The sequence below is a fragment of the Biomphalaria glabrata genome, chromosome 8 (assembly GCF_947242115.1).
Source record: "Biomphalaria glabrata chromosome 8, xgBioGlab47.1, whole genome shotgun sequence".
NCBI lineage: Eukaryota > Metazoa > Mollusca > Gastropoda > Planorbidae > Biomphalaria > Biomphalaria glabrata.
This window is the reverse complement of record NC_074718.1, coordinates 38,281,168-38,307,700: the sequence shown is the minus strand read 5'-3', so window position 1 is coordinate 38,307,700 and position 26,533 is coordinate 38,281,168. Positions and strand designations below refer to the sequence as shown.

At 33.4% G+C, this 26,533-nt stretch overlaps 1 protein-coding gene across 3 annotated transcripts in view; it reads left to right on the top strand.

The window, feature by feature from the left end:
- LOC106063146 (transmembrane protein 131-like) overlaps positions 1–22,648 on the top strand; it is a 63,299-nt gene extending 40,651 nt beyond the window's left edge. Inside the window, exons 15-38 of one of the 3 annotated variants that reach the window (XM_056039093.1) lie at positions 75–185; positions 459–581; positions 1,388–1,579; positions 1,770–1,922; positions 2,124–2,199; positions 2,350–2,467; positions 2,911–3,046; positions 3,531–3,640; positions 4,127–4,205; positions 4,894–5,072; positions 5,259–5,398; positions 6,755–6,953; positions 7,321–8,405; positions 8,755–8,909; positions 10,118–10,356; positions 10,689–10,789; positions 12,011–12,130; positions 13,201–13,575; positions 14,731–14,803; positions 15,825–15,940; positions 16,044–16,184; positions 16,633–16,757; positions 18,403–18,543; positions 19,341–22,648. In XM_056039093.1, the coding sequence (XP_055895068.1) occupies positions 75–185; positions 459–581; positions 1,388–1,579; positions 1,770–1,922; positions 2,124–2,199; positions 2,350–2,467; positions 2,911–3,046; positions 3,531–3,640; positions 4,127–4,205; positions 4,894–5,072; positions 5,259–5,398; positions 6,755–6,953; positions 7,321–8,405; positions 8,755–8,909; positions 10,118–10,356; positions 10,689–10,789; positions 12,011–12,130; positions 13,201–13,575; positions 14,731–14,803; positions 15,825–15,940; positions 16,044–16,184; positions 16,633–16,757; positions 18,403–18,543; positions 19,341–19,529 (4,476 nt within the window). In that variant the 3' untranslated portion in view covers positions 19,530–22,648. The remainder of the gene's footprint in view (positions 1–74; positions 186–458; positions 582–1,387; positions 1,580–1,769; positions 1,923–2,123; positions 2,200–2,349; positions 2,468–2,910; positions 3,047–3,530; positions 3,641–4,126; positions 4,206–4,893; positions 5,073–5,258; positions 5,399–6,754; positions 6,954–7,320; positions 8,406–8,754; positions 8,910–10,117; positions 10,357–10,688; positions 10,790–12,010; positions 12,131–13,200; positions 13,576–14,730; positions 14,804–15,824; positions 15,941–16,043; positions 16,185–16,632; positions 16,758–18,402; positions 18,544–19,340) is intronic. The other 2 variants (XM_056039094.1, XM_056039095.1) reach the window with 2 other exon arrangements.
- Positions 22,649–26,533: the final 3,885 nt, after the last annotated feature.

Sequence of the window (26,533 nt, the reverse complement as noted above, 5' to 3'; positions counted from 1 at the left end):
CTTCTTTCATTGTTTATAAAAGTACATGGAAACATTGATAATAACTTTTTTTTTTTTCTGCTGTATTTTCCTAGGTGATACATCATAGGCCAGAAAAATTTGAAGGGCAGTTAGATTTTGGCACTCTAGGTGTTGGAGAGTGTCGTAGTATGATTTTCACTATCCGCAACGACAACCCAGTTGATGTAAGTAGATTATTTTTTTGTCTGTATTCATCTGTCCTAACATACTTGAGCTAGCTAAAATTTATAGCAGGAAAACATTTTGATTTTTTTTTTTTTTTTCAATTTTTATAAGCCATATTATTTATAAATACTTCATATTTTTTATATTATTTGGTAGTACCTTATAATTTATCTATTATGCTGAAAATTTGTCTTGATTTCATTACTTTCCAGCTTGTTTTTTTTTTTTAGTTGACATATAATGTAATCAAATTTTTATTTTAACTTTTCCAGATAGTGGTAGCCCGATTTCAAACAAATATGTCTTGGGCATCTGTAGAAATTTTAGGAATGGAAAAGGGTAATGGAACAACCCTTACACACAAGCATAATCAATCTGAGATAAACATAGACCCAGTGAGTATAACCTGAAATCTCAAAGTTAGCATTTTGGACTCAATTCAATAAGCTATTGGGACATAGACCTTGTGATTTATAGAGTGAAATATAACATTAGGACATAGACCCAGAATGTACTTTTAGAACTGTTTGGACCATAGACTGAAATGTAAAAGTAGATTCGTCTAATGCGCTACGCCAAATTCCATTATCATTACAAGAGTACATATATTTACATTCAAAGAAATTTAATATTTGTCAATGTTTTAACTTTTTATTATGGTTTATTATGGTTTTGACTCCTGTGACTCCTGATCTAAGTCTCTTTTTTTGTGTGGTCTGAATGGACAGAATTTCAGCATCATCTTATGTCTATCATATCTCCAGTGTTTAATATCTGCTGGAAAACATATAGTGATTAAGAAAAGTGCCCTCAATACCATTGTTTGAATCTTTGTTTTAAAAATGAATCCATTTCATTTTCAATTTGACCCACTAGAATTAAGTTGTTCTTTAGGGATTTTGTTTTAATATTAACCAAACAAAGATAATTTGATTTGTTGAGTTTTCAAAACATGGACAGTACTCAATGTGTAGTTCTAACAGCTTTGAAATAGATGGAAAAAAGAATCAAATTTCACATTATAAATAAATTGAATATAAGTACCATATTTAAATGTTTGCATAAAATAAAAAAAAAATGTTAATTTAATTTAGTAATGTTTATAGTGTATTATTTATAATGACAAAAACTTCAACATCAGACCACAATTTTGTTAACATAGATACTTTTCAATGTGTCTTTTATTCTCTTCTTGTTTCAGTTATATATAAAGCCTTATCACTATGCAGTGTTCAACGTTAGCATTGTTGCCCCTGAAGAAGAAGGGGCCTATGTAGCAGACATTTGGATGTTCACACAGTTCCAGGATCTTTTTACGCCAATCATTTTCCGTGCTGCCAGAGGCAGCTTACATGCCATTCCAGATAAATTTATCTTTGATAAAGTTTATCCAGTAAGTTTAGCTTTAAATTTGTTTCCACTAAAAATTTGTTCCCAGTAAGTTAAGTTTCAAGTTTGTATCCTAATAGATTAGTATTAAAATTGTCATCAATAGTACATTGCTTACATTACCATAGTTAACAAACTCTGGAATTTTTCTGGAATTATACTGATTAATATTTGTTTCCTTTAAATTTGTGCAGGGTCGAGTACCTTATAAAGTGTTACAGATACACAGCACTTTTGATGATTATATGGAGGTCACACAGGTGACCTTCCAACCAGCAGATAACAGATTTTATTTTATTCCACAAAACAGCAACACTGTGCTGCTTCAGCCTCACGAGCACAGTATTGTAAGTCTCAAAACAAAATAGTTATTAAAATTTTTCTAAGAAATTTTTGTTCACATTTTTAATAGTTTTGTTGAATTAAAAGTTGTTTAATACAAAGTCTTTATTAAATTCTTTCAATACTTTTTAAGTTGATAGAAAAATGGATTTTTTTGTACTTTAAGAAATAGAGACATTTTATTTCTTCCGTTAATCTATCTCCAGGTAGGAAAAATTTTCTTTGATGCAAAAAAAGATTGCAGAGATGATTGTTATGTGGGGCTACCAACATTATCTCCAGGTAAGGTTTTTGGAATCAACTATAATCATCTATATTGGCTTTTTTAATGCAAATATTTAATATTTGTTGTTCGTTAAGAGTAAAAATCACTAAATTGAAAGATGTTCCAAGAGATTAATTATTATTCTGGAGATATTTTTTCTTCTCTAGCTGGACATCAGTGGCTCCTGGGGATGGTGTTGGATAAAGATGTGGCAGATACTGACCAATATTTATATACAAAATTACAGCAGAAGTGGGAAAAATTAGAACATTTACAACAAAGCATGTGAGTTGTCTATAAAATTTAAATATATTTTTCTCTTAATCTTGGATGGCTGGCCAGTGTCATGAGTTTGAACCTCACCAGCTGTCATCCTTCAGGAGGTCAGGCCTAAGACACATTCATCTTTTATTTCTGAAAGAAACTGAATAACTATCCCATTAAATTTATGTTATTGTGTTGTTTTTTTTATGTTAATGTGTTTTTTTTTTTTGCTTCATCTTTAGCCAACCTGTCAGTTGAAAATTTTATACTTCTTTTTGTTTTTAATAATTCACATAGAACTGTTGTAAACAATTACTTGCAACAGTAGTACTGCATCACTGTGTACTATTTAGTGTAATCCTAAAGTATTTCTAACTTAACTCTTTTCTCAGTATACTGTTGTTATATTGTATTTATTGATAGTAGCACGTTGATTGTTTATTTTTTTTTTCTGTGTGTTTCAGAGCTAATGTCACCATAGAACTAGATACCAATCAAGTTCGAGGGTTTTTATTCTCTGCCCAGGCCCACCTCCAGTGGCCCTCACTCATAAGAAAATCTAAAATTAAATATCCTCTTACACAGATAGGAAATATGTCTGTAAGTCTAACCAGTTACAAAGTGAAACAAAAATCTTGACTTACATATTATATAATGATGGTTTTTCTATTTATTAGCTCTTAGCATTTGAAATGCAGTAAATGTTTCTCTAAAGTCTTGCCCTGTGGTTAATTAAGCATGCTAAAATTAATTTACTAATATGGTCAGAACTCATGAAATCAAAACTTACAAGATATATATATATATACATACATATTTGATTGATATATATATTTGATTCTTTGATCAATATCTGTGTGCAAGAAACTGAAGATCACTTTGAATTTTTAAAAAGTTAGTTGTCAGTTATTCTTATAAAGCTTAAAGACTATCTGAAAATTTTCTGTTGTAAAAAGTTAGTTGTCAGTTATTCTTATAAAGCTTAAAGACTATCTGAAAATTTTCTGTTGTAAATTTTTACATTCATGGATAATCTGACGTCTTTCATTTACTTATTCTCCCCTTCCTTGTTATGTTTTCACAGATATCAGATTTTATTGTAGAAAATATTGGCGATGAAGCCGTGGTTGTGCAAGTACTTCCACTATCATTCTATCCCAATCCACATACAATCCTAGAACTTTTGGCAGCAAGGTTAGTCTCACTATATATAATTTTATTTAAACTGAATTTTTTCTTTTTATAGATGAAGTATTTCTAATCTTCGCTATTTAAGATACACATGTTAAAAATGTTTGCTAAGAAACATCTGACCTTCCAGACCTAACTGTCCCCGTTGCCTGAGTTCCTGAGGGCCATGCCTTTCTCTCTTATTAATATCTGGATACTTATTTGGTAGAATTAAGAAATAGTTGTATTTGTGATTAGAAATCATGAAAGAGTAGCCAGAATTAGACAGGAAATGGTAAGTTTAGTGTTATGAGACCCATAGAGTAATGGAGTAATAAAATTAGTGTAATCACTCACACAAGTTTGCAGTTGCATTTCTCTGCTACAGTTCTTCTTCCCTTCAATCTAAAATTTTTTTATTTTTTTTTTGCTGTAACAGAATTGAAATGTGCCCACTTACTTTTTCATTTGATTTGCTTATGCTTATTTATTGTACTCCAACCTGATTAGATTCTCCCAAGACTTAACAGATTATATAGAGAGTGACGACACAAACACTTTTGTTCTGTATGATCTGGAACCAGTCGGAGTAAGTGCATAGTTCCTTAAGTTGTAGAGAGAGCATTGAACACTTGTGTTAACTTACAACTGATACCCAACATTCTTTAAAAAAAAAAACTCTTTTTTTTTTAAATCTATTTAGAACTAGTATAATTCGTTTTACATTTTGTAAAATGTCTTTAAAAAAATATGATATATTTTCAAAAGTTTGCTACACTTGCTGGTCTTATGCTGTTATAATTCTTTATTTTAGCATATTTTACAAAGCTTATACCAACTCACTCTTTTTTTCAATGTCTGTTTAGTAAAAGTTTGTACATGTAATCAATATAAAAATTAGCTGGTAATTAATTATTTTGTTTGATAGCAAGGGAAATTAATCCTTCAGTATTCACAGTTACGGCTAAATATGTAGGTTTTCATCCCCTTAGATAATTGAACACATTTTTTCTCCCACACAATTTCTCAAATCATGTATTCAAAAAAAAATATTTATTGTTGCTATAAAATATGAATCAATTAAAAAATTAATCAATAAGTTTTTGATAATTTATTATTTTGTTTCATATTGAATATGGGAAATAACTTCTACATTTTTAGAAATATACCTGTTAGTGCAGAGTTCTTTCCTTTAGATAAGCTTTGTTTTTCAAAAATGGATTTTTTTTTTATATTTTGCTTTTTTTAAATTTTTGTTTATTTTTCCCTCTCTACAGAAAAGCAGCACCACTGCTTCTTATCTAGCACAACATCGAAAAACTGTGGAAAGTATTTTAGGGGTTATACCCCATAAACATACTTTGGCAGCAATTTTACAGCCGGGTACAAAAATAAAGGTCAAAGTTGGGTTTCAGCCAAAAGATGACCTTGCCAGATCTTCGCTCATTATTATTAGGTATTAACTATTTGTATTTACTATAGTGAGCATTCAATTGAACCACTTTAATAGTCATATCAGCTGTTGTAGATAAATATGGATTATTTTGAATAAACGCATGTTGTATAAAGAAAATTGTCCTACTTCAGTATCATTTGTTCTGGTTTGTACTTGTATTGACTTAGCTTTTTTTGTTTGTTTCAGAAATAACTTGACTATTATTGATGCCGTTGTGGTTCAAGGTCAAGGACGTAAGGGGGAGATGAGGTTTAATAATAAAAAGCCTGGTTCACACTCAGCTTTGACCTTTGAACTAACAGAAAAGCACTTGAAAAACTGTGATAGTAAGTGTCCTATCATGATATACAAGTCTAAAGGTTGTTTTCTTCTCTAATTATACATATGTGTACTTCAATGATGATTACTAAATGTACCCAAGTCCTGAGCAATACTGTAATGACACATATAACGACAGAACAAAGATTCAGAATTTCAATTCACTGACAAATAACATGTTTATTACATATGCTGTAATATACTGCAGGCACAGTTCTGACCAATGAAACATCCACTATCAATTAAAATATAACAGCTCAATAACCCATAGACTGAATAATGACTAAACAGAAAATAATTAGAGTCTTTACTTTATATCTCTTATAACCAAAAGTCCAACTGTCCTGGACTTATGAGTTACATTCCATTCAAAAGTACATCTCACAAAGTAAAGCAATCCAAAACAAAAACAGTTTTGAAGTCAACACCCTGAATTGCCCCCCTTCTCCTCTACAGTTAACAGGAGACCCAGGCTGACCAGAACTCAGTCCTGACAACTAACTGGTAAAACTAGTGACAAGTTCGAATCTTTCGCTAATGATTCTCAAACTTGAATGGCATTTTTTATCAAAATCATTCCAATGTTCTCCAACAGCCTACTGTTATTTTGTCATTTCTGCTAGAGACAGTTTTATCGTCTTTTGAAAGCCAGTAATGTTTTTGTTTCTAAAGAAGTTAAATATAGCCTTAGAATAAATATTCAAAAAAAAAGAAACACTTCTCCCCTCGGTTAACAAAGAACCTAATTGATGCATTAACCCGAACTACAACTGAAACATATCTGGATGCCACCAAAACAGTCTACATCACTTTTAAATTACCACTCTGTCCAGATTATGGCTCAATTCCCAGAACTGTGCTAACGTAAAAAGTAAAGTTCCCCTTTCAGACCTTGTGGTCTATAGGGCAGTTGATGTAAAGGTCATCTGATTCTGTGGCCTACGGCTTACAAGGGTGTCATGTAGCCAGCACAACAACCTACCGACTTTACTTTTCCCCAACTAATGTTAGGTACCCTTTTTAGAGCTGGGTGGACTCAAGGCGCCCGAAGATCCCGAAATTAAAAAGCCCAGTCTTCACCAGGATCTGGACCCCGGTTCGGAAGTCAAGCGCTTTACCGCTCAGCCACAGTGCCTCCCTGTGCTAACTTACTGCCAATTAAATGGTTAGAATAGTTGTAACCATGGATTTAATATTTGTGTTGGTGTTTTTTCTCTGTGAGATAAATCTATACATCTATTTACTTCATTAATTTTTTTTTCTGTGAGATAAATCTATGCATTTATTTACTTCATTTATTTTTTTTTCTCTATGAGATAAATCTACGCATTTATTTATTTCATTAATTTTCTTTTTGTTTTCAGCTTCAGAAAAAAAGAATAAAAATGTTATGCCCAACTTTACAGTACGGAGACCTTTTACACTGAGAAACACTGGAGAGTTACCTTTTTACATTCATGGTTTCAGTATCAATGAGTTACCTTGTGAAGGATATGGTTTCAAAGTCTTTGACTGTTCCGGGTTTGAGATGCCCCCCAATTCAAGCCGCAAAATAAATATAGCGTAAGTATCACCTCACTATTTCTTGAATGCGGCAGTTCTCAACCTTTGGGTGGAAAGAAGGCATTAAATTGTTTGTAGCTATTTTAATATTTTTTCATAAGCTCTCCTTATAAAAGAAATAATTATATTCTAGGATGTTTTTTTTTTTCTTTAGGAAGGATGTTTTTTTTTTTCTTTAGGAATATTTTTCTTAATGAAACAATATCAATTCACATTTTTTTTCCGTGGAATATTTTTCTTAATGAAACAATTTAAATTCACATTTTTTTTCAGTGGAATATTTTTCTTAATGAAACAACTAAATTCACTTTTTTTTTCTTGGAATATTTTTCTTAATGAAACAAGTTAAATTCACTTTTTTTTTCAGATTTACTCCAGATTTTACCATGTCACAGATACAGAGAATGTTGACAATACATACCAGCCTTGGCTCTCCGGCCAATGAGGCCAACTACTCTCTCCAAGCCATGGTGCCATACGATCTCTTGTCCCAGTGTTCTGCAGCCTTGCCGCGCCCTAACTGGGAGCCACTCTTGTACTACTTTGTGGTGGTGATGATGGGCTTCTTCATCTGTTGTATCATAGTGCTAGCCTACTTTGAATCAGACAGGGTCATGGCAGAATATTTTCGCAAAAAAATTAAGGTTACTAATGGGACACCTACTTATGAAAAATCTAAAGTATTTGACTTGAAAAATATCACCGGCTTGCCCGTGTCACCTACTCAGAACTCGTCAAATACTTCAAATTCATCCATTGCAAAAGCAGCACAGACTATACCTAATGGAAATTATGGTGGCAGCAGAAATATATTAAACAGTTACACAGATACAGATAAAGATAGGGGACACCTCAATAATCTCCAGGATCATGTAAATCATATTTTAAATTCCTCCAGTGCTGGGAAAGCTAATTCTTCAAATAGTAGCAGACAAACGAAGTTTTCTCTTTTAGGAAGCCTCAAGCATATTTTTACATATTTTTATAATTTTAGCAGTTCTTCTAGGAAATCCACATCTTTACAAGATAAGCCCTTGATGAGGGACTCTGGGACCTCGCCTCCGAGCCCAGTACAGAAACCTACCGCCACAGTGTCGGCCTTGAGGCAGGAGCCTGTGGCACCTGTGACTAGCAGCAACAACCAAGAACACCTAGTGCTTTCAGAGAAAGCCAATCCTAACAACAGTAGTAACTATAACAACCGCTCCCGAAAGGGACGACTGAACAACCGCAGGCAGATTGTAGTTGATGCCTCGGGCGACACAAACGATCAGGGTTTCAAAAAGTTAAAAGACAGCAAGGAACCCACGTCCTCTCTAGAGTCCACCTCAGTCAAAAGAAACTCTAATTCAATAATAGATGATTTTGATGAGTGGCCTGTGAAATACACAGATGATATGGACAACATTGAAGAGTTGGACTTCAAACCAGAACTGGCCAACTCCAAGATAGGTAAGACTTTCTCATTGAACAGCTTATGTTTTAACTGTTATCAATACAACAGATACTGAACATGCAAGAATTAAGTAGTTCAATAACAGAACAATGAAAGCATTATCATTTCTGTTCTTTGCTTTTTTTTATTTTTTAGACTGATTTATCCAAAAATTATCCTTCCTCCAACTTTCATTTTATCCTTTACCAAATGTTTCTCAAAATCATTTCATTTTAACTTCATTATAAAATTTAAATTAAAATGGTTGTTGGTTTTGTTGCAACTTTTTGTTAGATCATATTATCAAAGCTAATAATTGGTTTTTACTTTTACTCAACGTTCTGTATAATTCCTTTTTCTTTTAAGCCAACAAGAGATTAACCAAATCACAGAAATCAAAGTCAAGAGCAGATCACAATAAAGAGAATATTTTACTTCATCGAGAAAATGCTTTAGCAGATGATGGAGATGATGTCTCTTCTACGACTACTGAGTCCTCTGGTGGAGATGTGGAGGACAAGGTATATAACAGGGTCACAGAAATCTCTATCCCAGAATTTTATTTACTCATCATTTCCCCCTTTTGCTACATTAAAATATTTTTTAAATTAATTTTTGTGTATACTCAAGTTATTAATTAGGGTTATTAATTGCTGCCTTTTCACCTGGACGACTTCATACTTTGTCAGATACAGATTCTGACTTTCAAAATTTAAGTGATACAGATACTCATATACTGCTAGTAAATATGTTACCTTGATGAATCAAATTTCTAGAGGTTGTTGACTCTGATTGATTCCCAGCTAACATTTCAAAATCTGGAAACTTATTAACAAGCTGCTATTTAAATTAACTAAGACATCTGCAGATGGTTGGTTTAAGTCATTAGAATTCATGTCTTTGCAGATATGCAAAATTTTTAATTAATAATAATATCAATCTTTATTATCCATAAGAAAATTTGTCTTGCAAATTTTAAAATGCAACTGTTTTATATTATCTTTTTTTGTAAAGATTTTAACCCCAAGAAGACAGATTTTTTTTTAAAATTATATTTTATTACTTTTAATTTTCTTCATCCACATTTTCTAAACTATCAGCTTCAAATGCTCAACACACAATGTTTTTTTGTAATCAGTGATTTCTGTTTGCTAGAAAAGAATAAAATGCTTGGATGTTGTTTTTTTTTTTTGTCAATGTGAGCAGTGTCTGGCTATTTAATAGCAATGTCTTATTGAAACCAGTTGTCTATGTGAAACTGGAAGACCTAGCTGGTGGTACATGTTTTGTACACATTGTTTACCAAGAGTTTTACTCAAACCTTTTCCAAAGACACTGTCATTTTTTTTTTTTTTGGTCATTACCATTTTATCATAGACCAACCAATCTATTTTAATTACCCTAGAAATGACCATTTGGTCATAGAATAACCAAGCTTTTATAATGAAGTACCCCTTTCAAACCTAGAGATCTATGTAAACATCATGTTTCTATGGCCGACGGTTAACAAGGATGTCGTGATTTTTAAGAGGCCCCTGAGTCTACCCAACTCTAATAGGTACCTTACTTTAGTTGGGGAAAGTAATGGCGGTCATGACACCCTTTTATAATTACACTTCATTTTTTTCCCTTTCAAACTTTCAGTTAAATTTTATACATAATATTAAATAACCTTGGATTTTATCATTTATTTAGGGAAAGTAAATACTTTTTGTATTTTTTTCCCTAGCACTCACTAGGACCTGACAATACATCAGAAGTGACCACTGCACCAGTAGGTAGCAACGGCAGTGCTGGCAGGAGGTGGAAGAAGGGAGGCAACAAACAGACAGAACGACTGGTAGTGGTCACCAATGGAGGGGAGATGATTGATGATGACTCCAACTTTGAGGTGACTTCAAAATCCAAAGCTCACAGAAAGATCAGAGTCAACAAAGAAACATTTGGTGGGGACGTCATGATTCCAAGGTACAATTGATTTTTGGTAGAGATGAGGTTGTTCAGTAGTGGGGGTACTTTTTAGAAATACAAGTACTTATTGAACTTTGGATTGAAAGGACCACACAACCTTAATAATGTAATACAAAAAAAAAGTCATTGTTCTTGCCACACTATCACCTTATAATGTCGCAACAGAAGCTTTACTTTTGACTAAGAAAACAATCAGGTTGTTTAGAACAGGAAAGGTTAAGGAAGAACTATTTAGATGTCATTAATTCTTCTGTTAAGTACTGCATGTTAGGTGAAAGAATGTTGAAGTCCTGGTTTTACTGACCAGCATGATGTTTTTTTTTATTCAGCACACTTGAGCTTCCGTACAGTCTTCCTAAAGAAAAAGAACGAGCTGAGAGCAACTCTAGCAAAAGATCCAAGAAGCCTAAAAAAAATGCCAAAGAAAGAGGTTGGGTTTTCTTTCATTGTGTTTCTTTGTTGTTTTTTTACTTTGTTTTGTTACAATTTTTCTTGGTGTATTTTTTTGTTCAAGTCAGTGTTAATGATTCCCACAGATCAACCATAGACAACACTTTTTTTCTTAAGTTAGATAAAATTGTGTAAATATTTGTATGATGTGTGATTTTTTTTTTCTTGTTGATCCTTTTTTTATACTGATGTCCACACAATATTAGTATTTTTTTTTATAAAATTTTTAATGTTATAAAGTAAATTCAGCATTATAGTCTTCCTTAGACTTTTGTTTGGTTCACCATGTATAGCCTCGTTGTTAGTAGTTTTATATCCATATTTGTGCACTTAAAAAGTAAAATTAGAAAAGCAACTGAAATAGAGTTCAAATGGCTAAACAAATTTTACACACGCACACACACACACACAAAAGGCTACTTGCAACAGTTACTACTTTGAACATGTCTATTGAATATTAGCTCTTTCTGGTCATGGCTGGTATATAGATGAACCTTGATCAGGATTCTTTAAGTGTGTGTGTGTTTGCATGACCTTCTTGTTCCTAGGGATACGTACAGTTAGGGACATCTTGTAGGTGTGTAACAATGTGCATGTTGTTTTTCAATCATGTAGTACTAAGTAATAGGTAAGTATCAGAAGTTTGGTGTCAGAATAAAAAGACAAAGAGTTAAATAAGCATATAATTATAAGCACAACAATGCATCTGTTTTTCTGATAGAAATCTATTTATAAACAGCAAACATTTGAAACATGCTTTCAGAGTGTATCAATATTTCCTTCTTCTTATGTTCTTTTATTTAACAATTCACAAATATCGTAACCTCATGCACATCTTTCTCAAGCGTATTGAAAAACATTTTCAAATTATTTTTCTCAAGAGATCTAAGCTTTGATATTGTTCCAAAACATTTCTTGTACATTTCTTATTTTATGGTCAATACAAATTGCAATACATTCTTAATATTTAATCAGAGATGTTTTTGTGCATCTACAGATATTTTTCTTATTAACAAAACAAATGTGTTAATAATTTTTAACCTTTCCTCTAAAATGTTTTTTTTAACATGTTTTGTGTGTGCAGTCTTAATGTATTACTATCTATATGGAGTGAGTGTGTAATTAATTAGTGCATAACTAAAAAGGTTAGAACTTCCAGTTCTCTATATTGGTGTTGTCCATTTCACAATTCTTGTATCAGGTTCGTCATCTCCAAATCTTTATCCTGTGGATGGAGCAGACGGCTCTTCTGACACTGGCAGAGAATCCCCTCTGCCCATCTGGAATGAATCTTACCTAACTGAGCATGACCTAGTTCCCGGTAGTTAGATTTATTCAGCTTTTTATGCCTACTTTTGCACACTTAATCCATTTTTAACCAATACAATCCCATCTTTTTTTTTTATTCAATTCTCTTTTGCTATCATTCCAATGTGTTTTTAACCTGGTTAGCTTAATCTAATTTCTCTTTTTTTCTAATCAGGCTACCTATGGTAAAGATATAGTCTGCAGATCCTTTGCTGATCATACATTTAATTAAAACGACTTTTTTAAAAAAAACTTTAGTTCATAATTTTACTAATAAACAGTTGAAAAAAAAGCATGCTTTGTGAAAGTGAACTTGCTTTGGAGTCTCTATCGCTCTTTAGTTTAATTATTTAGTTTATGCTTGCTAGTGACACTTTGTGTCTAATTGTAATGCAACTTGAACTCAATTGGTCGTACTCAATTTCTTACTTGCATCTTGCAGTTTATTTGCTTTTATTCCTATTAATTGCAATGATGGCCGCAAAACTTGCCAAAGCTGAGGTCTAGATAGAAACAAATTGATATTAAGCTGAAATTGATTTTATGTGCATTTTTATATTTATGAAAAATATATTGATATCTTAGATGTTAAAAATTACACAAATATATTTTCATATTTATATTCATTCAGAAAACATTTTTTGACACTTCTTATTTAAAATCATTATCTACTTGTAACCTATTTATATAACCTTTTGACTACTTACTAGATTTAAGAAATCATTTTACTGTTTTAAAGGTAATAGAAATATCTACAGAATAGAATTGTATAGTTCATTTTTTTTTACTTTGGTATTCTTTGGGCCATGGTTACAAATAGGAATTTTGCTTAACCTTTCTTCTCTTCAGATTTCATTTTATCTTCTAACATTAATTGGATGATACAAGTATTAAACAACTAACTTGTAATAGTGACATAATAATATATGCTGCTTATTAGATGTTACTTTAAATAATGCTTTTTTAAGACTAGATTATGGACTTTAAAAGTTTTTAACAAAGTAATTGAAATAGGTTTGATTTGTAACTTGGCACTTAATGTTTTTGAGATTAAGAAAGTTTTGTTATTGTTATATTTTGCAGGAGATCTCACAGAACTGTCACTCCAGACAGAATCCTTTGTTCACAAACACTCCAGAAATTTGGCTTCTGCTCCCAGCAACTCACTGATACCTGGCAGTTTGATGTCCAGTTCTGCTCAGTCAAATTCACTGTCTTCATCCTCCTCTACTGGACCTTTCTCTGCCGAGCGTCTGTCCACTGGCAACCGGTCTGGGAGCTACAGCAGCATTGTCAGCAATTCCAACAGTCCAAGCATTCCTGAGCCACTTGGCCGCAATGCTGTGGGCATGGGAGGTCGCATTGGCAACCTAGTCCAGTCATCTGACAACTCCATGTTCGCCTCTCCTAGCTTTAATTTGTTCACAGAGAATGGTCTTGCTGGAATAATGCCAGGAAGTGAGTTGAAATTGAGTTGATAAGAAATTTAAACAGCTGAACAAAATTAAGATAAGATCATTTTTATTGGTCCAATCAAATGGAAATTCAGTTTGACTACAATTTAGATTTCTCTCATCTGATTAATCAATTTTATTGTGAAAACAAATATTTAGACATCAAAATTTTTATCACAATGTTCTTTCTGTAAATGACATTTAGCAAAATTGAATTAAGCTTATTTATTGTTTGTTTAGGAGTCACCATTTATGAATAATGTTAAATGCTTTATTACTTTCTCAAGTGGGGGGTGCTGTGGCTGAGTAGTTCAGAGCTTGGCTTCCAATCTCAGTGAAGACTGGGAATTGGAATTTAGGGATTTTTAGGGCGCCCTTGAGTCCACCCAATGGGTACCTGACTTTAGTTGGGGAAAGTAAAGGCGATTGGTCATTGTGCTGGCCATGGTCTGAAAGGGGAACTTTACTTTACTTTCTCAAGTACTAATTATTATGGTGACACTAATGAAAAAAAACATTTTTTTTAGATAAACCTAACTTGATTTTATGTATCATAAAAAAAAAAATCTGTAAATTATATCACTAATTCACTATCATACAATTTTAGTTACAAAAACAACAACTCTGCTCTCTGTTCATCACTCCTTGGGATGAGTCATTATTTTGACAGAAATACAAATACTGTCCAGGACTTGTAATAGATCATTTCTAGCTACAGAATTTAAAAATGGCCAACCAAAATATAGTTTCAGAATAAGTCAGTAGCAGTCAGACCTCAAAAATAAAGAATCTTGCCTCTTTTATACTCATGCCCCTGGCATGTAGTGTAGACTTATACTCCTGCCCCTAAAGTACAGTTGTGTACTACAGGTAGGAATTCATAGCTTCCTATATATGTTCAAATGAATTATAAAGGCTTTCTAATAAACACACAAACCATTTATCCCTATTATAATGATTTTGTGTCACCTAACTCATTACTGTAGAACTTAAAAAAAAAACAACAATTAACTTAAAATCACGTTATCAGTGTTAAGTGAAGCTGAGCAAATTTAATGGACTTTGGAATGTTGAGCTTGTTTGCAATTATAATATCAGTTTGTTTTTTTTTTTTCTCTTGCCTATTTTTAAAACCCAAGCTTGTACACTCTGTCTCTAGACTTGGTCTCCAACAAAAACAGTCATGGCGTTTGGACTTCTGGACCAGCTCCTGGCAACTACTCTGACACTAAGTGAGTAATAGTGGTGTTGAACTATTCGTTCTGGTTAGCAATAAGACTCGTTCACTCAGGAAGGAATATCTGTTGGTGTCATCACTCTTTGATGAAAGCAGTAATGTCTTAGCAGGAATAGTTTCTTGAAAACAATTTCATGTATTCTCCTTTTCAAAGATACTTTATCTTCAAACTTTGTGTTCATGTGTTCAGCCTACTCAAAGAAAAATAGAAGGTTTCTAACTATAAAGTTTAAAAGAAAGAGAGAAGGGTTTTAATTAGAAGGATAAAATATGTCTTCAATAATTATTGCCCTTAGTATCATTCTAAGGATTTTTGGAAATGCATTTTAAGCTTTTGTGAAATTTGTTACAACATTATTAAGAATTTAGATCATGTATGCACATGCTGAGAAATAACCCAGTTAGGCTATTATATAATTATTTCATCAAAAGTTTCACTCACATATTTGAGCAACTTTTTTAGCGCTTGCAAATGAAACAAAAATTTGAGAAATAGTTTTGAAACCAGAAAAGGAACTCTTTTGTTTTTCTACTTTTTCTAGAACATTTCTTTTAATGCAATATGACCCTCCTTCACCTCAACAAACTTCTTAATGTTAGGGACTTAATAGCAAATTTGGCTGAGTGGTAAGCGCTTGGGTTCCGAACTTGGGTTCTGGCTTCAAATCTCTGTGAAGACTGGGATTTTGAATTACGGGATTTTTAGGGCTCCCATGAGTCCACCCAGCTCTAATAGGTACTTGACTTTAGTTAGGAAAAGTAAAGGCTGTTGGTCATTGTACTGGCCAGTGACACCCTGCTCATCAACCATTGGCCAATGAAACAGATGACTGACATTTGCCCTATAGATGCAAGATCTGAAAGGGGAACTTTTTTTTCTTACTTTTAAATAGCAATTAACTAAGTGCAAGAAGACAATGTGATGGACACTTTCAAATTATAGAAAAGAACCCAAGACTTTTTATTTTGTAACCTTATTTTAAAACTCTTTTGTTTCAACTTTCCACAATGTCCAGCTGGTTTCTCCACAGTGGTGTCTATGGCCTGCATCCTATTCCAGAAACTAATAACTTACCAGGGTTTGCTCCACCTGCAGTTAGAGGTCTTGATGGTTATCGTTATGGTACTAATGGTAAGTTATAAATGCACTCTCTAAAGAATAAGTCCATTCAAAAGGGAGGTGAGGTGCATTCTTTTTAAAGTACATTCTCATTAAGTTTTTTTTTTTTGTTTAGATCCTGCTGCGTTATATGTACATCCTATGTATCAAGGTGGTATCCATGACAACCTGAACCAGCCACAAATGACCATGATGCAGCAGCTCCAGGCTGAGCGACGGAGACGCTTATGGGAGCACCACCAGAAGTTAAGCAAAGGTAAAGTATAGTAATATAAATGTATACTTCTCCTGCAAACCTAGGCACAAAACTTGGGTTGTTAAGATTCCATTTTGTTAAACACAGTTAACTTTTGTTTCATTTATACTATGTAAAAGTCAATGTTCAAAACTTGTCCAACACCCAAATTCTACACTACAACTGTAAAGCAATCACACAATGTTTATAATCTTTTTCTGTCTACTTTTTTTAAATTTCCTTTTACCTCATTTCATTTCATAAGCATCCACACCATTACACATTCACACCAATCTGTACCACTAAAAGTTGAGAAAAAATTTAAGCAATACACTTCTTTGTCCTGACTTATTATGTATATATATATATATTTTTAATTTCAATGATGATTATTTGTCAACATTTAAAAAGTAGGATCAAGTCCTGTCACTTTATAGACTATGTTAACCAAAGCTGATGTTTTTGTTAGGTGAAGATTGGCCTGGATTCAGTACCCCCCCAGCTGTAAGAACTGAAAGTTTCTGGGATGACTTCAATACATCACCAGTTGAACCCAACAGTTGGTCTCAAGTTAACACCAATGCCCCAGCCAATGTAAGTTTTCAATTGGCATTTTCTAAACTAGTTTTATTGTCTTGAAACTTTGTTAGAGCATGATTTGAGGCATAGATGTGGAGACCCTATGACTCATTCATCTCTCTGGGAGTGGAAATCTCTCAGTAGAGAATCATGAACCTAGTACATGCAACATTAAAAAAACAGCAGTCACAACAGGGTCTTTCCTCATTAGTGAAGAGAAAAAGATAGTAAAAGTGACTGACATTACTTATGTTTTTGTTTTTAGTGGGATATATATAATGTGATTTCTCATCTGAACCTGTTCAACAACCTATGGCTTTCCAGCCTAATGTTGGTGTCAGAAGAGCATTAATTCTGTTTGACTAAGCTTAGTTATAATGTATTCCTTGACTGACTCTTGTAATGGCTCTTTCTGTTTGCAATATATACATTTTAGGATGTGATTTGATTTTATTACTGAATACTAATATTTTGATTTTTCTTTGCTGTAAGTTAAGAAGTAAAGTACCCTTTTCAGATCTTGGGATCTATAGGTCAGATGATGTAAAGGTCATCTGTTTCTTTGGCTGACAGTTAAAGAGAGTGTCATGTGGCCAGCACAAAGACCAACTGCCTGTACTTTCCCTAACTAATGTCAGTGTTGGGTGAACTCAGGGGCATCTAAAAATCCTGATATTCAAAATGGCAGTCTTTACCAAGATCCAAACCCACAATATCTTGGATCAGAAGCCTAGCACTTTACCACTCCACCACCATGTCCTTTCTTTGATGTAGTTATTTTTAAGCCATTGCAATTGAAAGCTTTGAGTTGTTTTATGGCAAGTGATTATTATTTCTAAACTTTCATTAATGCATGTTTTGAGCCATAGAAGAGGAGACCCTATGGCTCCTTAAGCTCTCTGTGAGTTGAAACCTCTCAGTAGAGGACCATGATGTTCCATCTCATGCAACATTAAAAGCCACAGTCACAACAGGGTCTTTCCTCATTAGTGAAGAGGAGTAGATAGTAAGAGTGACTGACAATTATTAGTACAGTTTTGTTTTTTAGTTATTGAAGTCCTTGTCTCCTCTAGCACATAGAGTTAACTATATGTATAAATATATTCTTTTACAAGATGTTTAATACTTTTCTCATTGATCTGCTCATTCTTATTACTTAAGAAATCAATTTACAGTAATGTAACTCACAGTAATTTTAGACGCCCCTGAAGAAAGGAAAGATAATTAAGGGGTCCAGAATAAAATAAAGTATGATATTAAAGAATGTGCTGAAGAGTTCAAACCTGTTGTATTTGTATTGACGCAAAGTTTCAATGCACAAAATAATACCAACTCAGTGGAACCTTGAGTGAAGCTGTTAAATAACTGAACCAGTATGTCAAAACTTAGGGGTCAGAAAATGCACTAGAAAACTAATTCTTTCTCCAAGGTTTCAAATCACAATTGAATGAACAATTATAAAGTCTAATATTGCACTTATGTAACATTTGTTATACACTGATTGTCACAACTAAAACTCCAGACTGGATTTTAATCAAGTTTTATTATTTGACATGTAGAAACTTTTCTTGTGTTTTACAACAGTACAGTTTGTATATAATTCCCTCAGTGCTTAGCTAGATTCTATTTTTACAATGATGAGTTATAATTTTTGTCAAAGGGGTTCTGGAGTACATTGACCACTTCTGGGTGGTCCTCACTCCAGTCACTTGCTACCATCTGGGGCAGCACTCCTGAACACAGTGGAAGTGGATACAACACAACACCCTCCTCACAGTCTTCTTCACCAGCTGTTCAGCAGGTTGGTCACTAAGTTATAGGCTTAGTCTTAACTCTTTCTCTCCGTAATTATTTTTCAACGTTTCAACTGTTTGCTCATTACGATTTCACTACCTGTTATGATTAAGCTTTAATAACTTTGTTGTTTGTTCTCAGAAAATGTTGTATTTGATATAGAATTAAAGGGGAATGTGCGCTCTTTTTATTGAACACAAAGCCAAGTGTATCAAATAAAAAATTCAATTTAATTTAAGTCAAATCAACGATGGTATCGTCCATTAGGAGAGAAAGAGTTAAATAGGAATTGTGTTCATTTGAAACATGTATGTCTAGATAGATAAAAGCAATTAGCGTCTTACCTCTTATTGACTTTGTCCTTTCATACAGTCTATGAAGTATTATGTTACAGCATAGTAGCTTATTTCAGTCTTGGCAACTGTAGTCTTGTATATTGTTGGGGGGGGGGGGGGGCTTCTTTTTTCTTTTATTTAACATTCAATCTATATTCAACATTCCTTCATCATAAATGTGAATTGAAAACTGCTACCTTGACAATAGATGATGTAATTATACCCTGGTACCCTTGATTTTTGGATACTGACAATTGGTTAGTGGCTAAATGGTTCAAAGTAAATTGATCAAATGTCTGGATAAGGAAATCCTTTTTATTGAGTTTAATAAATGTCTGAAAAAGTTAATTCTTATCCCTGAGTTTAAGTAAACTCTTAAATTGTTGTTGTTTTTTACTTTTAATAGGGAAGAAAAAGATTTTTTTTGTTGAATTCTTTAATTATTTCTTTTAAATGTCTTTTTTTCCAGTTGACCACCAACAGCCCACCTTTCAACCCTTTTACTTCAATGGCTGATATTTGGGGCCCAAGTTCACAGTCCAGTACCCTCAATTCAGCAGGGGGAATACAAGGTTCCACCAGTCAGCCTCAGTGGACCCCTTTAGGGCCCTCTGTGTCTCCTGCTCCAACCACGCCCCCAGTTCACAAAGACGAGTAAAGCTAGACTCAGTGGATAAGTCAATGTGTGAAACATTACAGTATACATGAGTAGCCTGAACACATCACCCAGCTTTTAAAGCAATTCAGTTCTTAAATTTGTGTCATAGAGAATAGTTTTATTGTATGTTACTTAATTTTTAAAAAATAATGGCCTTAGAATGTTGAAAGGTATTTTAATTTTATTTTGTATAAATTCAAGATTTTCCTGAGATAACAATGGCAGAGTAAAATAATAAAATGTCCCCCCTTATGACTAGGAAGCATTGTTTTCAGTTTGAATACTTGGGTAAGAAATAACATGACATTGTTTAACTTAGGGACATCATTTCAAGCCTCTTGTGTGCCTGCTGTTTCTCTAGAACCTTTTCTTTGTTGTTGTCTAGTATTTACCCAAAGCATGCTTGAGAATGTCTAAATCTTGTGAGATGTAAATAGACTCCTATTGGAGGTTGACTCATACCAGTGAATCTATTTTTGTTTGGTTTCAATTTGTTCATACAGAAATTTATATGTGGTACAAATAATTCAAAGATTAGGACACCTATTTTTTTTGTGTGTGTGTTTGACCAACATAAGTATGTAACCTCGAAAAAGTCATCCAGATATATTACTAAGACAAAATCTTAACTTTCAACTTCTAGAACGGAATAAAGACAATGACTATTTGACTTTGAACTAACAATGGCACACAGACTTACATTTTTTGTTTGTTATTAGGCCCTTGGTTGAATATTAAGTTAAATTGATGATGGTGGTTGATCTATAAATATTTTAACTAAATAAAGAATGCATTTAATTTTAGTTGAATGTGTGCTTAAAGGTGTGTAATTTTTTCTTCTTACCTAACTTGTATATTTACCTATCCCACCGCAGCAACCATTGGTTTCAGTGTTTTCTTTGTGTGTCAGTCGGCATGGCCATTTTTTTTTTTGTAGAGTATACAAAATGTATTTTGCTTATTGCTATGACATGGCTGTATGTATGTATTGTTATGAAATGTCCAAATATTCTTTTTGCTTACCTTTTCCTGAGCTGAGTAGCGTGTGACAGTACTATGGATTTAGGGTATGATCTGTTTTGATACTCAGCAATAGTATGTTAGGACAGAGCTCTCCATGGACATCAGGAGAAAAACTATGTTTAATAAAATCTCTGTTTAAATTTCCTCAAAGGGATGGGATATTAGCAATGTTAATGATATTAAATTTACTTTTCAAGGAGTTTGAAAAAGTTTATACTCTTGCCTGTATGTTTGTATGATATTTGCACTTGTGTACACTAATGGGCAATTGTTGTAGAATTACAAAATGTTTTTCCCTGTGACAGTTTGAACTGATAAGAAGTATTGTTGTTTTTTTTTACATTGTAAATGTTTATCTCTGTGAAGATGCAAGGATGGAATAATTGTCCTTATGTAAATTGTGTGTTGTCTTCTAAACTCTTGTGTCAATGGGTAGATTCAAGCTGAAATTGTTTCACACATTGACATGGCTGGCTTGCCTCCTCTGATACTAGAACTAAATTGACAAATCTGTAGTTAGATGGTTTCATTTGGATTCCTCTGAAAAAAAGAAAGAAGACCTCAATGTGTGTGGTCAAAATTTGGAGCAGCAAATGGTGCACTTTGTTGCATTTCCAAAAAGAGAGAAGTTAAATATTAGCTGCCTCTCACTTGTTGATAAAGTGACATTGATGGAAGGATAGAAACTGTCACTACTGCTAGCACTTACTATGTCCTCTAACCTCGGCTTTGATCAAATATTACCAATCAGTGACTTAAAGGGTTTGTGTACTGTATGACAAAATATTTCATAATTAAATGAAGTCTCAGGGCAATTTAAAAAAAACAAATGAGACTTGACTTTGTCTATCACAATGTTTGATACTTCAATTCTTTCCTTTACCTGGAAAGTGACTGTACACCAATTCCTAAGCCTTACCAGTTATACATATTAATAATACTGAAAACTGAAACCAACCATAGATGGCAAAACTCTGTTATATTGTCATACATTATCCAAAAGTGTATACACATTAGTGTGTAGGATGTATTAAAGATCTGTCAGGGAAATTATTCATGGGGTTAATGAAACATACATAGTCTCTTCAGGGATTTAGTTTTAATTGAATACAAAAGCTGGTGGCATTACTGATGTTGTCTTTATCCATACATGATTGTATTTTTTGAATGAGCTTGAAACCAGGGTTTTCATTTTATGTTGACGTTTTCACTGATTTCAAGTTGAGAATCATGTGCATTGCTTGTAGTTCTAGTTGCAAGAGTTTGAAAAACAGTTAATACAGCATTGGACTTTCATTATTGCCCTTCTCATGGGCATTTCTAAATACATAATTTAACTACCGTTATCTCCCTCGTAGTGTAATTCCTTTTTTTTTTATTAGATACCAGTAATAAAAAATTAAGATTTTTTTTTAGCAAACTTTAAATTTTTTACTGTAGCGAGGCTTCTTCTTCTAATGTATATTTAAAATGAAATTTAAAAAAATTTTTGTATAAATATATGAAGAAATCCTGGCAGCACATGTTGAATTCATTTCTTGACAGACTTTAATCAATCCTAGTTTACTGTATGTCCCAAACTAAGACCACAACTTAGCTTATTAGAAATGCATTTTCTGATATTGTTTTAGCTAAATCCAAATGTGAGATCTGATAAATTCTTCCAACAGTTAGTCCTCTTAATGTTTTGAGCTATTGGTTTTTTATCAAATACTGTGTTTAAAGTAAAACACCAAGTGACCAATATATATTTTTGTTAATTTTAATTACAAAGTCTGTAAACGTTTGTAATGGCATTTTGTTTCAATAATGGCAGAAAATAATTATCTGCTTCACAAGACTGTGTCTTTTTTATTTTTAGTTCATTTCATTTCTAATTTAGTTGATTACTCAGGTTTCAACATTTGTTTTCCTTATAGATCTCATATAGGTTAGTGCTGTTTGACAATTTCAAAACCTGATTGGTTAAATCTGAAACATTCAAATCTACTACTTGATTGGCTCATATTAAGCTAATGAGCTTGATAGAAAGTGTGACTATCCAAATATCTGCTGCTACTATATGACAAACAAATAAATGAACTGTTTTTAATGCATTTTTTTGTTTTGTTATGTTTTTATGTTTGTTTGATAGACATTCACTCACATTAAAAATCAATAGTAAAAAAAAAAAAAAGTCTAACCTAATATCACATTAATAATTTCGACCTTCTATTTTATAATAAGGGTTTGCACTGCTGGTGTTGATGCAAATGAAGTATTGATTAATAAATCACTTTGATTTAATAGGAAGAAGGAATTCTATATTGTAAGGCAAATATCTTACTCCTCATTATTAGATATAGCATGCTGCCTTTGATATACCTTCACTGGCTGCATTGATGTCATATATACACGTGTGTGAGACATTGCACTCCATCCTAAATCCTCAGAATAGAAGACATTGCCATTACTATTATATGTTATATTTGTACATATATTTGTTGGCCAAGTGGTAAACTGCATGACTTCCAAACCAAGCGTTTTAAAGTTCAAATCCCATTGAATACTGGACTTTGAACTTCAGGGTTAAAGGTCACCCCTGAGACCAATTGGTAATAGACATAAATTTTAAAAAAGGCAGTGGGGGGGTTGTCGCACTTGTCACGTGACACCCTTGTTAGCTTTACTATAGATGAGTGCAGTGTGTCATATGTATATATATATGAATGTAAATAAATGCCCTACTGATGGTGGGCCTGGTATACAGCTAACAAATGTTACCCTTGATAACTTTACAGATACATACATTTATTTATCCACATATTTCAATAACCTGATTAAAGACAGTCGTGAAATTTATTTCAAAGTAATTTATTTTTTACTTTAATTTACAATAAGTTGAAGACTTAGGACTCGACCATCAGGGTGGGTTTAGGCAAAGGATAAAGAAATTATCTTTTAACGTGAGAACACTGTATAAATAGGTCAAACAATAAGTCAACATTTTCACCATTGATTGTCGCTGAAAATAATTTGTAATTGTTAGGCAAGCAATGATGACTGCCTGTGCTGCCGTCTGATCTGAATCAGTTGTTCTAGGCCTTACGCACGCTATGTCGAGTCAGCTAAACTAAGGCTTTGCTACTCCTTAAGTCATAGTATTTGGCTTTGGAAAAGTTTGCTCTTGTTTCGAAATGCTCTAAGTATAATTACTCTTCAATTTGAAAACAAGTTTAAAAGAAATACTATTAGCATGCTTGGCTCAACTGCATAAATGTACCGCTTGTCTCCCTTTAAGTTCCAAAAATAATTAACTAGTAGCCAGGCCACCACGTCAATTAATCAAATTAAGCAAAGTATTTCGCCAAATACTCAGAATGTGCGAAATGTTCCGTTAAAGAAAAAGTTTGAGAAACACTGCAGTAGCCACTATTCCGTGGCGTAGCAAGGTACCCGTGGGCCCGGGTTCAAGAACATCTTGGTGGGCCCACTCCAGCCAATAAGACAAATTTAGAGTGTAACAAAAATGAGTAATCTAAATGTAAAGACATTGCAATGTAAAGATGGTACCTTTAAAAAAAAAAAGAAGTAATTAGAATGTAAGGTTTTAAGTTAAGGTCATACGATATGAATGTGTGGGCATTGCACCGTATTGGCTTTAAAATCAACCACCGCTAGAAAAGAAAAAAAAACAAAAAACTTCGAATGGATGGTTTTGAGGTCATACGATGTGAATGTGTGGGCATTGTACCGCATTGGTTTCAAAATCAACCACCGTTATTAAAGAAAAAACAAACTTCGAATGGATGGTTTTGAGGTCATACGATGTGAATGTGTGGGCATTGTACCGCATTGGTTTCAAAATCAACCACCGTTATTAAAGAAAAAACAAACTTCGAATGGATGGTTTTGAGGTCATACGATGTGAATGTGTGGGCATTGTACCGCATTGGTTTCAAAATCAACCACCGTTATTAAAGAAAAAACAAACTTCGAATGGATGGTTTTGAGGTCATACGATGTGAATGTGTGGGCATTGTACCGCATTGGTTTCAAAATCAACCACCGTTATTAAAGAAAAAAAAAACTTCGAATGGATGGTTTTGAGGTCATACGATGTGAATGTGTAGGCATTGTACCGCATTGGTTTCAAAATCAACCACCGTTATTAAAGAAAAAACAAACTTCGAATGGATGGTTTTGAGGTCATACGATGTGAATGTGTGGGCATTGTACCGCATTGGTTTCAAAATCAACCACCGTTATTAAAGAAAAAACAAACTTCGAATGGATGGTTTTGAGGTCATACGATGTGAATGTGTGGGCATTGTACCGCATTGGTTTCAAAATCAACCACCGTTATTAAAGAAAAAAAAAACTTCGAATGGATGGTTTTGAGGTCATACGATGTGAATGTGTGGGCATTGTACCGCATTGGTTTCAAAATCAACCACCGTTATTAAAGAAAAAAAAAACTTCGAATGGATGGTTTTGAGGTCATACGATGTGAATGTGTAGGCATTGTACCGCATTGGTTTCAAAATCAACCACCGTTATTAAAGAAAAAACAAACTTCGAATGGATGGTTTTGAGGTCATACGATGTGAATGTGTGGGCATTGTACCGCATTGGTTTCAAAATCAACCACCGTTATTAAAGAAAAAACAAACTTCGAATGGATGGTTTTGAGGTCATACGATGTGAATGTGTGGGCATTGTACCGCATTGGTTTCAAAATCAACCACCGTTATTAAAGAAAAAAAAAACTTCGAATGGATGGTTTTGAGGTCATACGATGTGAATGTGTAGGCATTGTACCGCATTGGTTTCAAAATCAACCACCGTTATTAAAGAAAAAACAAACTTCGAATGGATGGTTTTGAGGTCATACGATGTGAATGTGTGGGCATTGTACCGCATTGGTTTCAAAATCAACCACCGTTATTAAAGAAAAAACAAACTTCGAATGGATGGTTTTGAGGTCATACGATGTGAATGTGTGGGCATTGTACCGCATTGGTTTCAAAATCAACCACCGTTATTAAAGAAAAAAAAAACTTCGAATGGATGGTTTTGAGGTCATACGATGTGAATGTGTAGGCATTGTACCGCATTGGTTTCAAAATCAACCACCGTTATTAAAGAAAAAACAAACTTCGAATGGATGGTTTTGAGGTCATACGATGTGAATGTGTGGGCATTGTACCGCATTGGTTTCAAAATCAACCACCGTTATTAAAGAAAAAACAAACTTCGAATGGATGGTTTTGAGGTCATACGATGTGAATGTGTGGGCATTGTACCGCATTGGTTTCAAAATCAACCACCGTTATTAAAGAAAAAACAAACTTCGAATGGATGGTTTTGAGGTCATACGATGTGAATGTGTGGGCATTGTACCGCATTGGTTTCAAAATCAACCACCGTTATTAAAGAAAAAACAAACTTCGAATGGATGGTTTTGAGGTCATACGATGTGAATGTGTAGGCATTGCACCGTATTGGTTTCAAAATCAATCACCACTTGAATCCGCTGTCAGAATAATTTAAATCGGCACTCGCTGAACCTCCAAGAAAACATTCATCATTTATATTTCATTCGTCCTTGACAAAAATTGTATATTATGGGGATCGAACCCAAGACTTGCGTGTCATTAGCGAGACGCTCAACAACCAGTCATTCTAATATGAGTAGCATTTTGTTTTGAAATAAATGATTTAGTCTTTTACACTACCTAGATCTGCATGTGTCTAACATGTTGGTTCTAGAATCTATTTTATTTCTTTTCTGTTCTGAAACAGATATTGTTAAATCTGAGTTAGTGCTTTTGGATATTTTGGAGATTACGGCCTCATGATCAATCTACCCGCTGTCTCAACCCTCTGCTACCACCAGATAAATATGATTTTTAGATATTAGATACAGTCCACGCTTTTTTTTTCCTCGGCGCTATTTTAACGACACCATTTTGTCAGCGCTACTTTGTTGAACGAAATTT